The sequence below is a fragment of the Zerene cesonia genome, chromosome 10 (genome assembly GCF_012273895.1).
Source record: "Zerene cesonia ecotype Mississippi chromosome 10, Zerene_cesonia_1.1, whole genome shotgun sequence".
NCBI lineage: Eukaryota > Metazoa > Arthropoda > Insecta > Lepidoptera > Pieridae > Zerene > Zerene cesonia.
The window spans coordinates 1,320,922-1,334,920 of NC_052111.1; the positions used below are offsets into that span (position 1 = coordinate 1,320,922).

Sequence of the window (13,999 nt, forward strand, 5' to 3'; positions counted from 1 at the left end):
AATTTTTATAATTTAGAGGAAATGTTCTTTATATATAATAAAAAAAAAACCTTTTTTATGTTGATTGTTTATTTCATTAATTTTCTTATACTTTTATGTACGTTTAACCAATGACATTTGATCCAATTGGCATAGTACAACAATTTGTAAAATTATGTATTATTATTATATATATATATATATATTTGCTCTGAAATGATCTGTACACTCTATTTTTATTTTATTAACCCTCACTTCTTGTCATTTGTACTCTAAAGAATTATTAGAGTCATTAAAGTAACTTGTCAATAAACAGGCGATATGAAAGACACATAAGAAATGTTGAATCTCATATGAGGGAAGAAATTTTGATACAAGGTTTTTTTAGTTGCAACATTAACTTTGACCTATTTATGTACTTCCACTTAATTGTATTTCATAAAATAATTTGTTGATGTTTACTTTGTAATAAAACAATTTTGTCATTTTCTATATGCATTTCAAATTGTATGTTTTAGACAGTAAAGATATTATATGGTTATTCATTGTTTCATATCAACATCTGTATTATAAAGTGTGATACACAAATGTATTTGAATAATGACCAATGTTAATTGATTGAATATTAATTGAACAAGCCTAATAAAACAGGAGACTGACTGAGTGGAGAGTAACTCATATTATAATTGGAAGACTTCCATTGTTTTATAATACATTCCAGCCTATTTTGTCACATTCATAATTTACACTTTTAATGCACATTCATTAAAATCTTTACAATTATGTATGTGTAAATGTTGTATTGTGTTTTGATTTATTTTGACTTTCCCGTTTTATAATATATTAATTTTTATTATACCATTATGAAATAGAATTATTTAAAATACATTTTTTGTATATGAAGAAATAACCCCAAATGTTTTTAAATAAGCAAACATATTGAAATAAAATTATTTACTAATAAACGAAAAATGTTTTATTGATTTAAATAAGTATCACTTAATTGTTACTACATGAATCAAAATAATGATCTAAAACATTATTCTTAAAATTAGTATTCTTTCTCCCACTTTTCGCGCTCGAGCCTTTCTTTCTTCACTTGGTCAACAATGGGAGTCAGGTACAGTTTATCCTCTTCAAATTTAGTCCACTCTTCTTTGGGTAAGATGGTTTTTTGGAGAGACAGTTGGATAGCTCTAACCATACGGAAGTTACGTTCATCAACTACGTGTTCAGGTAGACGGCGGAGAGCTTCCTGCACATCGGCATTTTCATAAAGCAAATCGTCACGAAGTAAACCTAAAATGACAGACAGAATAACAATTATTATATGGTAAATTGAAAAGCTCACAATAAATCACATTAATTAATTGAAATGAGTATTTACCATATTTGTTAAATCCTGCGAGATTGTAGCACCATTTCCTCAAGCTGTCTGGAAGATTTCAATCCAATAATATTATATAATCTTACTTGAAATGAATATTGCAAACAAAATAAAAAGAAATAAATATACATACTGTTATACAGAACTTTGGTTGTTCGGAGGGCCATGTCGATTAGGGTATTTGTGGATTATCAGACAAAAATGACTTAAAAATACTGTAAATTTTGCGTCTCTCGACCCTCGATAAACGTTCACGAATCTACCATGCCAAAAAATGGATCATGGATATTTCAAGTGTCAGTTGTCATTGTCATACATACGTCAAATAAGGAGAGCTTGTCTATGAAAAATACAGATTTTAAATAATTTCATAGATAACTTTAAATAGTCATCAACGTCATAGGTAAATAACCATAAAATTATTTACAATAATCAGCACCACATCATAAATGTTGTATGATGAAAGTTATATTATGATGAAAATCTTGTAACTATATTGCGGACATCCCGGGATTGTCTGTGTCTGTATCTTTTCCTTTAGCATCGTGGGTGAAGCCACAAGTTGAAAGTTATTTCAAGAAATGACGATATACGATAATCAAAAACATGTCGTAGCATGGTTTATTTAGATTCAGCTTATGTCCAAATCTATGTGATACATGCAGTTACGGTTACGGATATTAAGGATCCGATGGTTACGGTAATTAGGTCAATTTTTTTTTTTGCATCTATACAGGTAGAATAACGTTTTCCGGAGCAGCTCATGAGTCCTTCATATTCGCTCGAATACTTTGTAAACCTACAAGATATGTGGGGGCAACCTTCACATCTGCTATTTCATAACAATAAAATGTTCTTACCCTTTTGACGTTATAAAGAATGAAGCATTGGGTGTACTTCTTTGAGAGTATTTTTGGTGTGAGGATAAGGACATGTTTAAATATTTGACACTTGGCTTATTTCAAGCGGGTTGGAATCTCCATTGTTGTACTTAAAGAACACAACAATCCTTTTCAGATGTAACACTCACTATTTATGAACAGCACCACAAATAATATTTCAAATTTAAGTGCGGATTTTTTAAAAGTTATATAATATTAAAACTTGACTTATAAATACATTTTTATAATTTATTTGACGTTGTTTAATCTATAAAATCGTTGTTTAATCTATAAAGTACAGTCTGTATCTATATCCTTTTTTAGGGTTTTGAAATATTAAATATTAATGTAAATTGTAAATAAATTGAAAATTGTGTCGTAACATAAATCAGAGTTATTCGTTTTATGAGTTGAAGAAGATACAGTATTATTTATCAATTTGTATTTGGAAAAAAAGATCAGTTATAATTAGGTACAGAAAATTAATTTGAAAGTATTCTTTTTCTCTATTTATAACCTAAAGTACAAATTATTCTAAATACACAACGTAAATATTTACATTAGGATATAACACATTTTTTTATCATATGTAAATATTCATATAAAATATAAATAAACACATATATTTATGTAAATTTCAGTAAAAGAGGCAACAACAAGATATTTCAACTCGTACTACTTGTCGAGATAATACTGCGCTGCTCGTGGCCGATTCGTGTTTCTTATCGGTATATTTATTTGCTTCTGTTCAAGTGAACTTAATATGCCCTCGCTCGACCTCTTAGTTCCTTGGCCCGCTTATCATTATCAGCGTGAATAAAATGAGACGACGGAAGGTAATTAATTCATATTTCGTTACGCATTCGTATAGTTCTATTCGTTTAGACAACACTTAACGTTTCTTCAGTAGTTTATAAAATATATATCCTATCGTTTGCTGTGTAACATTGTTCAGTTATTTAATTAACTTGATTTGTGATTTTTTACTTCATCCTGTATTCAAGAGAAGGAATGCCAAGTGACTGTCGTGACTGTTTGGGGATTCGTTTTCGAATTAACGCCCTGCACCAAACTTGGAAGTGGCTGCATCAGACAATTGCCCTTCACGAATATCTGATCTCCCTCTCATCAGCTGATACTGACGCTTGTATGACAAGCCAGTGTTAGGTTAAGCAATTTAAAAATTTAAGATTTAGTTTATTATTTGAGAACAGACTGTTTTAGATTGTAAGTGCTCATAACTTCTCATCTCATATTTATATAGAAAAGTATCTGCTGATAAACATGGCGCAGTCAATGATGAGAAAAATGGCCATCAGCAATATGTGTGTTGTTGTTGGACTTACAAGAAGAGCGAGTGCAAGAAGCTTGGCAACAAGTAAAACAATAACAGCAAAGAAAACACAACCTGAATTGCCATCTGAGGGGGAGATCACAAAATCGGTGTTCATGTCTCAATCGACTGATATTTATACAAATCTTGCAATGGAAGATTGGATGTACCGTAACATGGATTTTTCAAACCATCACATTATGATGGTGTGGCGTAATGAGCCATGTGTTGTGATTGGAAGACATCAAAACCCCTGGCTTGAGGCCAATGTGCCGTTTTTGGGAGAGAAAGAAATTTCCTTGGCTCGCCGTAACAGTGGTGGTGGCACTGTGTATCATGACCGCGGAAACCTCAACATCACATTCTTTACTCATCGAGACAGATATGACAGGAAGTACAACTTGGAAGTTATAAAAAGGGCCCTGTACAGAGGCTTTGGAATAAAATCTCTCATCAATGAACGTCAAGATATTCTTGTTAGAGACAAATATAAAGTATCCTTTTCAATATACCGCTTTTTTTTAGATTAGATATAGGTTATATTGTTTAAAGATTCAATAATATCTTTTATAGATTTTAATTATATTATAAATAATCATATTATAAATTTGTTAACATGGTTATATCTAATCAATAAATTGAATGCTATATTTAGTTTAAAAGCATTTGAGATATTAGCTATTTGAAAATAATAAAACCATAGGTAATTTCCTTAGCAGTATAATATAGATATCTGGAACTGCTGCTAAACTTGGTCGTTTATCTGCATATCACCACTGCACACTTCTAGTCAACGCCAACAAGGCTGATCTCAGCAAAGCACTTGCTAAACGAGAGGTGAGTCCACAATAGCTTATCTGTCCATTAGAATGGCAATGTATGATAATTATACATAACCAGCAAGCAATGGAAGAAACCTATTTTATTTTTAATTTAATAATCTTTTTTATTTCAATCTTTTATTATTTATGCAATAGTCCGACTGTTTGTTTTCTTTAAGGTTAACGTGCATGCTTTTGATATTTACAGAATGTTTCTTTTTAGTAATTACTGATTTAGGTTAATGTGATTTTATTTACGATTTATAACTCATTCATAATAGGTACTGTTATAGTATTATTATCTCAACAATAGTCATGAATAAGTAAGGGTAAGCCATCATGAAGTTGGATGCTAACACACCCACATCATTCATATTAAAGTATTGAGCATATAAAAGGGTTGTACTTGTGTTGAAACTGCTTAGCATTTAAAATAATTCATTGATGTTAAAGGTCGCAGCATGCAGCATGACTCATGATATATTTGTCTATACAAATAGCTGCTTCTGTTATTGTTAAATGCTATTTGATTTAAATACATCCTAAAAGACATTTTAACTATTAAATCGGAGGGAGATTTAATAGTTTAACTAAAACACAGCCAAGTGATGAATACATTTTTAAAAGATGTTTCATTGATTGCACTAGTTCCATGAAATGTTTGATTTAACATTTGACCTGTTTAATATGTATGAGGAACTAACCCACATAACGAAAACCCAACTTTTTTTAATGATTAACAAAGTATCAAATAAGAATAGACTTTAATACATTTCTAACACCGTTTTCGAAGTGCTTTACGATCAAGACATTAATTTCCAAACACCATTCTGTTTTCCCTATCACTTGTGCCTGTGTTTTTTTTGTCATTATCTACCGTCTCATCGTATTTCGTAACTAATTCCACCGTGCTACTCACCCACATCCCAGACCACAGAAGCTAAGGGCATATAATTTTATCTAGCATGGCATACAGACAAACGCGACGCCGTCGACGCCCTCGCCCGTAGCCAACCTGGCCGACGTGGACAACAGGGTCACTGTTGAGAGCCTGCAAACCGCTATCGGCTATGAGTACTTGAGAACGCCGGCCCTGCACATTGAGGACGCTGGCGAACGGCACATATCGAAACAGAGGGGCTTCCAGTTCATCAATCCTACCGACGACTGGTTCCCAGGTATTTGATTTATGGTTTTTGTGGTTTATTGTTAAAGAAACCTTACTTTACTTTTTGTTGTTTTTATGTTCCGTTCGGTGAGTGGGGCAGCTGGAGTCCCCTATCCTTTCACCCGTTCCAATCTATTCCTTAATTCCCCTCATCAGTCCTTTCTTTATCTTTCACCAATTAAAGTCGGCGATCCATTTGCGGAGACGTAAGACTACTGCATTGATCTTACGCCCTTAAAAATGTGGCAAAAGCCTGTTGGGTCGCCTTTCCTACTTTGCCGACTATGACAAGAAAAAAGAAGTAACAACTTTGTGTGTCTTTCCCATGAAATGTCGAAAATTCGCATTCGGTTGCCGAAACTAAATTTGTAGAAAAGGGTTGAATTTAGGAATAGCAATTTATGTAGAGAAGGTGCGTAATGTGTAGTATACGACACGCACGCGGACCTGCAAATTTTATCCCAGCATGTTAATATTATTCTGTAATTAGCAAATTACATAAATAATATTTAATTAAACTTTATGCATATATTCTGCCGCAAACTAGTTAAAAATACCGCAGAATACAAATTATTAATTAATAATCTTAACATATTCAAGCACTCATTCAGTTTCGTGTTTATGTTCTACAGAAACGGCGGGAAGGCCATTAACCTTCTAGAGATATTTCGTTTCCAAGTTAATTATATGTAAATAGTTTTTATTATCAGGCGTGTTTGTTAATTGGCCCAATTTTGCAGGTCTCGCTGAATTGAGGAGCGAGCTGACCACCTGGGACTGGTGTTATGGACGCACTCCGGAGTTCACTGTGAGCCGGTCGTTCCCCGTACCGGCTGAACTCCTCGCGCCATCCAAGATCTATTCGGCCACTCAAGAGCTGGTCATCAGCATGACGGTGGAGAAGGGGCTGATCAATGACGTCACGCTCAATATACCCCCCGGTTTGGTCGAATCCGGGTTCCACGGTGAAGCGTCGGTTATCACGCATCTGAAGGGAAAACGGTTCACGTCAGAAGCTTTGGCCGCCCTCGAAGACGCGATGCTCACGCGCCACGTGGCCAGCGATGTGAGGAAATTGGACGAAAAAGAACAGTTCGTCGCGAAATGCTTCGATCAAGTGGTCAACACTGTTTAAGTCTGTGTTATACGTAAAATGGTGCTATGTTCTTAGTATAAGTATTATCACTTTATAATTGTTGTTTGTCAAGTGGCTGTAAATTTTATCGTTAAATGATTATGATGGTTGGTTCAAAGGGCGAAAGCGAATATTATATGTACCTACTTATTAAATCTGTTTACGAAATGTTTTGTGTCGTTCTATGAGCTTCCATATTAACCATATATTTACGTTAGATATTGTATTTATTGTGATTAATGTTTGTTCTTTATTTGCTTTGTTATTTTGTGTTCTTTTAGTTAAGTGTTATAATATTGTTAAAAACGTGGAATCGCAGTGACTAGATATATATTTTGTGCAATAAAAGATGACTGTAAATGATCATTCGAGTCTTAATTTGTTTATAATGTCATCGTAATGACAAAATTTAAACATAGTGAACACTAGAGAACTAATTACTATTAATGATTTGTTGAAATTGAAAAAATAAATTATTTTAATTGTCACTGCGGTTCTGCAGGCAAACACGCAAGTCGCACGCTAGTGTCGAGCGCTACAAGAATGCATCATATCATTTGTTTTAATTTTTAACAGGATTAATTTGTACAGCCTGTAGTTATCATGATTTTGCTTATTTTTCTGACTTTTAATACAATTTCTTTGTCTTTATACCCTTTGTTAGATATTCGCAGCTGGTACTTTTCTATATGAAAAGTAATTTGTAGATTTTATTCGCTTAATTTAGCTTTATTTCTTTACTGCAATGTATAATATAATAAAAAATACTAATGCGAAAATTATTTTTAATGTAATGCTTATATGCTAATTTGTAGGTAGGACATATGGAAATAAATACTGTGGTATACAGAAACCTTCTTTTATTTGTTGAGTTGGCCGAACCATTGTTATATTACATCTTCGTCTTGAAAGTATCTTGCATAATGAATTACATCAATTGATGGTGATTATATTGCCGATAGACTTTACATAACGATTCGGTTGACATCTCAAGGCGAAGGCTATCGATTCAAGTGGAATTTCTCACAATGCAACCTTAATTGTGAACCTAGTATAATCGATCGAGAGGATAAAGCATGACTAACAAACCAAAATAGCTACGTTCGTGAGTGAACCGAATTGGCAGCGGATAAATGGAAATATGCGCGTGTGTCCTCGCACAATAAAAACTTGCTTGGGCTTGCTCTTCCTCTCGCTTTCTGAAGAGCCGCGTGGTGGTCGATGGCCGGTGCAAGCGGAGTCAGTCCGTTCGTAAACAGCGGCGTGCGCGCACCGTACGCCATATTGAATCGTCACGCGTTGCCATGACAACCGTGTATGCAAAGCAATATTTGCGATAACAGGATACTTGCGAATTCTGTGTGTGCGTTTTGTTGACTTATTGAAAGAGTGAGTACTCGCAAAGGAATTGATTTACGTTCCAAAATTTGTAAATAAGTAGATTGTTCGTCCTTATTCGGTGACAAAAACTTGGCGCTGATGTCCTTTTTGATGAACTATACAAATATTAACCTACCTGACCATAAAGTAACTTACATTAGATTAGATTAGAGATCAATTATTTTAATTCTCTGTTATTAACAAATATGGTACATATACTCTGAATTTTGATAAAAAAAATACCGTTTACATAGAAATTTATAATTTGGCTTTAGCTGGGTTGGAGGGTAGGTACATCATACAATATCAGTTTTTAATAAAATCTCATTATTTTACCAAAAGGCGCCAACTGTATGGTTTCTGTAAAGTAGACCATATATTCGGGAATAATGGGTATTTCATTTTCCTTGGTCTCTATATAAACGTCTGTATTTTTGTATAAACCCATAATTATTTACAATATATAATTTACCAATATTTGCAAGTTGTAGTTTTTATTTTCGAGATTTTTAAATGCTCGAAGAAGAGCTTGTTGATTGTAATACAATGAATTAGTTTATGGATAGATTGAATATTGTAGCTACTGGAGAGATATTTTCAGATCATAAACTGGTTTGTAACTATATTTCAATACAAGTCTTATGGCACAGATAACATAATACTATATTATATATTGGTTTACACTCATATACCGACATAGATACATACATACAGCGTGAGCTACACTAAATCTATTAAAAACCTTCCATTGAAAGGTGAAATCATGCGAAAAAAAACCCGCAAAAATTTAACTATTTACAAAGTAAATAGATATAAATTTTAGTGTGGCTTTAATCATCTGCTGTAGCAATAATGTGTAAAATAATACATATTATCAGTTCCACATCCACTTTGCTTTTCCTTGATTGGCGTTGAAAAGATCATGGACATCTCACATCATGAGTCGATTAAAGATTCGAACTTAACGATATCTAATACGCAATATAATAAAGTTAAAAGGCTCATTTGGCAATCAAGTAAAAAATAATGCGATGATGCAAACGGTTTCCGGACGGCAATTGTATTGACAAAACTATTTCGAGATGCAATGTGTTAATCCGTGTTTCTAATTTGATGATGTTGATGTACCCGTTATTACATCACAAAGCTGTATCTAGGTATAAATAAAATATTATATTTAAGCAAAATACACCAGGTTTCAAATGTTACTTGGAAGTTTCTACGAAATATCAACCAGTTTATTTGGTTTTATATTAGTTTAGCTGGGCTTGGCATGTAAAATTTGCAGTTAATTAGTTGCAATTATTTTTTCAAGGTGTTAATACCAATGAAATTTTATTTTGCTGTAGCATCTTCAAAGAACATTTTGCTACATAAAATTAATATCGAACATTTTATTGAATACAGAGGTAAGAGAGGCAAAATATTAATTATAAATTATGTAATTGTAAATGCTGTAATCGGTGAAGCCAATAACCCATTCACGCAATTATCAATCAATTTGTATGTTAAAAAGGAATTAATTCAATATATATTATAAATGAAAGAAAGGTAAGTTTCTGTAGCTTAAAGCAATAAATCAATAGCATTTTGGCAAAGTAATTTGTCGATTTTTATATAAAAAATAATTAAAACATTAATATTCAGCGTTTCCATTTAGAAATCGGATATCCGATAGCTGATGTAGTAATTGTTATCATTCAAACACGATCACGCTACTCTGATGAAGTAACCTACCTATAGATAATTATTAATTGATGCTCATTTAGTTCATTTTTAAGATTAACATGAACAAACGATAAGTGCGTTACCGTTTTTGGTAAATCGTTACTTTGACCTCGGCAACAGCACTGTAATCTTAAGAATAGGTATTTACGTATGCTTAATTATTTTTACCCTATAAATGATAGAAGCGAAAAATACCTCCTAAATATATATGTATGTATACCTTATGTCTATGGTCCCAAATAAAATACCTACTCTAATGTATGGTAGGTATAATGCAAGGTAAAACAACAATTAACAAGCAATAATACCTAAGTAGCCAAAAAGATGCAAACCTATGTTCATACAACTGTAGGTATAAAAGTTTTAAATATCTATTATGATAAATAGATATCGCATGTCGATAAAGATATTCCTCGATAACATTTTATTACCTGGATATTTTGATTTATTAAATAATTACAGTGGAACATGTTCTCCGTACGGAACTGAATTAGCAAATGGCTTCAATGAGTGCTTCCTGTAAACAAAATGTATAAAAACGTTGAATTTTTTTTGCCTATCAAGAGCGTGCTCTTTTCTTAAATTACTTATATGTAGATAAGGTATCAATCGATTTTATGAATTTATTTCTTATTAGAGGTTATCAAGAAAATATAAATATAATATTATATATATTCTATGTCTTTGATATGAAATAGAATCTAGGTATCGTATATGATAATAACTGACTTGTTTATCTGTACGAAATGCTTAAAGGAAAGATTTTTTACTATAAACATTTAGCTAAATATCTATCTCTACACAATGTTATTTTATTATTCATTATCTTATCATTATCCTTCTTCCTAGTTCATTATATTATAGACGCGAAAGTTTGTAAGAATGTAATATGGATGCATGAAATGTACCTACGAATTTTTATACTTGTTAAGTTAGTGAAATAAAATGTTAGTAGCTTAGATTTTGGAGTTGTAGGTGTTAGGTACCTATATAGTATTATAAACCCAACTAAATTATACATATTTTGACGTTTTTTTTTTAAATTTTTATATAAAAACTATAGAAATATAATGCATGTGACAAATACTTATTTTTAACAAAAATCTGCCTTCAAATTGTCAGAACTAGAGCAATTTAAATGGGACCGCACGGCCTCATCAGTTTTGAAAAAAATAAAACGACAAACTCGACCACAAAAAAGTTAAAAAGCAACATAAATAAAAATACTGTCTTATTGATTACCTCCTTCTTTTTTTGAAGTCGTTTAAAAAAGTCTAGAAAGATTACCAGTAACTTATTATTAGTAAGATGGAGATACGCGATGATTTTCTTATTACATATATTTTTTATAATTATAATACATAAATATAACATGTATACACATATTTATTTTATTTTGTTATCTACATTATTATATTTGATTCATTAAATATAAACACTCCTGCTCTTTATGTATGATTATAAAAAAATGGGATACGTACATACAATAAAACTAATATAGCACATAAGAAATAGCGGTTTAGAAAATTATAAAGGATTATTGAATAATATAATTACGTTTTGAAGATATAGGTAACATTTTTGAGGTCAACGCTGTGCCAGGTGGCCGGAAAGCTTGAGTCACGTTTGTAAAGTAGGTCATAGGTTTGTGGGAAATATATCTGAACTTTTTGGTAACATTAAACGATTTCGGATAACTATTAACACAATATTTTGTACAATTAGTCATGAGTGAATTCCAATATCGAAACTGGCGGGGAATTTATAATTACAACAGACTTGTTCACAAAGCTTTATGTATTTCATTGTTTCGCTCACATTTCAGGCATCTGTGCTACTTAAGAATTTGAAAATTATTTTTCAGTAAATTCAGTTTGGAATTTTCATAGAAAAATAATTATTTGTGTTATTGAGCTATAACTAGCCATTTTATTTTATATTTTTATGTATGCATTGTTCTCATACAAAAAAATGCATATTCTGGGAGCCACGGATAACGTAGTTACTTTCGTATGTATGTGAGTATATATTTAATAGACTAAATTCCAGATACTTTTAGAGAAGGCATAACTTAGTATTTCTACTGTAAATATGTCTTTGATATGTACGGAAACAGGATTGTAGCATCTACAGCCACGAGCGTAGTCAGGCCATTATATTGTGTGGAAGGCTCTAAACATGAAATGTCTATACATATAGAAATATACGAATAAGCCTAAATTACATTTTAACACAAAAAGAGCTTCCTCAAGAAATTTTGGGAGTTCTATATCGAGTAGTGAAACAGTATAGAATAAATAACAAAAAATAGCTTTAAATTAAATAGGACAAGGGGTGTTTGTACCGCTAAAATCACCCTGGTTACCAATAGATGGCATACCTATAGCATGCATTATGTTTCAATCACGTATATAGATAGAAATGCAAATAAAAACCAAAAAAGTACACGGTGTATGCGACACGTGGTATTCCCACGTTTGAAATAATCAAAACTTCACATTCACAATTGCTTAATTAATGGAGTTAATTACAATTCGTAACTAGTTAAGTAGTTAATATCGTACCAGTTGCGAAAATATAACGAATGTTGCCGATTCTTTTTATGTCAGGTTTGTTATAGATAAAGTAATCAATGATTGTGGTGCGTGGTAGCGCTTTATAGTAATGTAATAAGTATCAGAAAATGATTTAATGCCAAAAAAAATTTTTTAAGCGGAACCCTCAAGCAAATTTTCAGAGGGATCAAAGTTCGTGACTTTTTATATTTATAATTTTTTACGGCTGAAGAAAGAAAATAATCGGAAATTAAAATACTACTGTTCTAGACGTATTCATTGAATAAAAATGCAAAAACGTTATACCTAAAATATAAGAATTTCGTAAGATCAAAAGTTACCGAAAAAAACTATCCGAATATCTGAAAGGTTATTAAAATTGTTTATCTGAGCAAGTGTAAGATTTTATAGTTTGTTTATATATTTCCTAATAAAATAACAATTCATAGCTATTAACAAATTCATACGTAAAATGGTTCACATCAAGGTATCAATTGCTCAAGTAAATGAAATAATTGAAGCTATTCGAGGTATTTGTCTAATTGGAGTGGCAGTCATACTAATTTCAATTTAAAATAAAAATATTTCTATTGAAGTAATACTTTTTCATTGAGAATAGTATATTAGAAATTACACTAACCTACCTAGTCATTAAATGCATATACGATCAATGATTAAATATTGATAATTTTTTTGAGTTATTGATCCAATAACAACAAGGTGTGCATTTCAAATAATTACTTAGTTCTTTGTAGCTAGTTGCTTTCAAATTAAAAAGAGAAGTAAGGAAAATCAGAAGACGAATATTTATTAATTGGATCTACTCCAAATAAACAACTGATACAAATCTAACAATTGAAAATGGTTTAGTCTGTCTGTATCGTATTGGATTTTTTTTTTATAATATAAAACAGTATCCAATTTTCTTTAAAGAATAACTGCTATGATATATGTCATATAATTTTGAGGAGTGGTTATGTAATAGGGGATAAAAAATAAATGCGTGACTGAGTCATTAATTAAATGATGTGAATAAGTCATTAATTAAATGATAGTCTTTAAAAATAATGATTTTTTGCTAAAGTAAACAATTGAGAGATGTCGAGTGTCTAATCACAAAAAAGTCATACTGCCTCCTTTCCTGAGAAAAAAATTACGTAATCCAGCAAATCGCTTGCCGCGGCCAAATAGCTTGTTATGTATCACTAGCTGTGACCCGCGGTTGAAACCGCGTAAGTCCGTATCCCGTAGGAATATCGGTATAAAAAGTGCCTATGTGTTATTTCAGATGTCCAGCTATCTACGAAGCAAATTTCATTGCAATCGGTTCAGTAGTTTTTGCGTGAAAGAGTAACAGACGCACGCATACATATGCATCCATCCTCACAAACTTTCGCATTTATAGTATTATTATATTATTCGCCATTAGATGTCAGGAAGAATCATAATAAATTGGGACTACTCAAACGCAAGTAAGTTTAAGTCGATAAAACACGAATAAAACACGAATATGACATTTTCTAAAAAAAAATCCTAGCTATATCGATTTATCGCCCCCGAAACCCCCTATATACAAAATTTTATGAAAATCGCTGGAGCCGATTCCGAGATTCCAAATATATATATATATAT

General features: G+C 31.7%; 4 protein-coding genes across 5 annotated transcripts in view; 3 read left to right on the forward strand and 1 right to left on the reverse strand.

Annotated features, from left to right (window-relative positions):
* Positions 1-937: 937 nt before the first annotated feature.
* On the reverse strand, positions 938-1,662 carry LOC119829268 (cytochrome b-c1 complex subunit 7-like). The gene is made up of 3 exons (XM_038351692.1): positions 1,500-1,662; positions 1,367-1,414; positions 938-1,278 (listed from the first exon to the last, which is right to left on the reverse strand). Exons 1-3 carry the CDS (start codon positions 1,531-1,533, stop codon positions 1,031-1,033), a joined length of 330 nt encoding a protein of 109 aa, XP_038207620.1. The 5' UTR covers positions 1,534-1,662; the 3' UTR covers positions 938-1,030.
* A 1,278-nt stretch (positions 1,663-2,940) lies between these two features.
* Positions 2,941-3,435, forward strand: LOC119829269. Its single transcript, XM_038351693.1, has 2 exons — positions 2,941-3,083; positions 3,252-3,435. Exon 2 carries the CDS (start codon positions 3,259-3,261, stop codon positions 3,412-3,414), a length of 156 nt encoding a protein of 51 aa, XP_038207621.1. The 5' UTR covers positions 2,941-3,083; positions 3,252-3,258; the 3' UTR covers positions 3,415-3,435.
* LOC119829267 (lipoyltransferase 1, mitochondrial) lies at positions 2,941-7,553 on the forward strand. 2 transcript variants are annotated; one of them, XM_038351690.1, is made up of 5 exons: positions 2,941-3,083; positions 3,512-4,074; positions 4,310-4,417; positions 5,366-5,579; positions 6,310-7,553. In XM_038351690.1, exons 2-5 carry the CDS (start codon positions 3,532-3,534, stop codon positions 6,702-6,704), a joined length of 1,260 nt encoding a protein of 419 aa, XP_038207618.1. In that variant the 5' UTR covers positions 2,941-3,083; positions 3,512-3,531; the 3' UTR covers positions 6,705-7,553. The 2 variants fall into 2 exon arrangements, with proteins under 2 accessions (XP_038207618.1, XP_038207619.1); XM_038351691.1 differs by having other exon boundaries at positions 5,378-5,579.
* A 349-nt stretch (positions 7,554-7,902) lies between these two features.
* The window catches only part of LOC119829265, a 49,458-nt gene continuing 43,361 nt past the window's right edge, over positions 7,903-13,999 (forward strand). The window contains exon 1 of the mRNA XM_038351687.1: positions 7,903-8,093. The gene's annotated coding sequence lies outside the window, so the exon portion shown is untranslated. The remainder of the gene's footprint in view (positions 8,094-13,999) is intronic.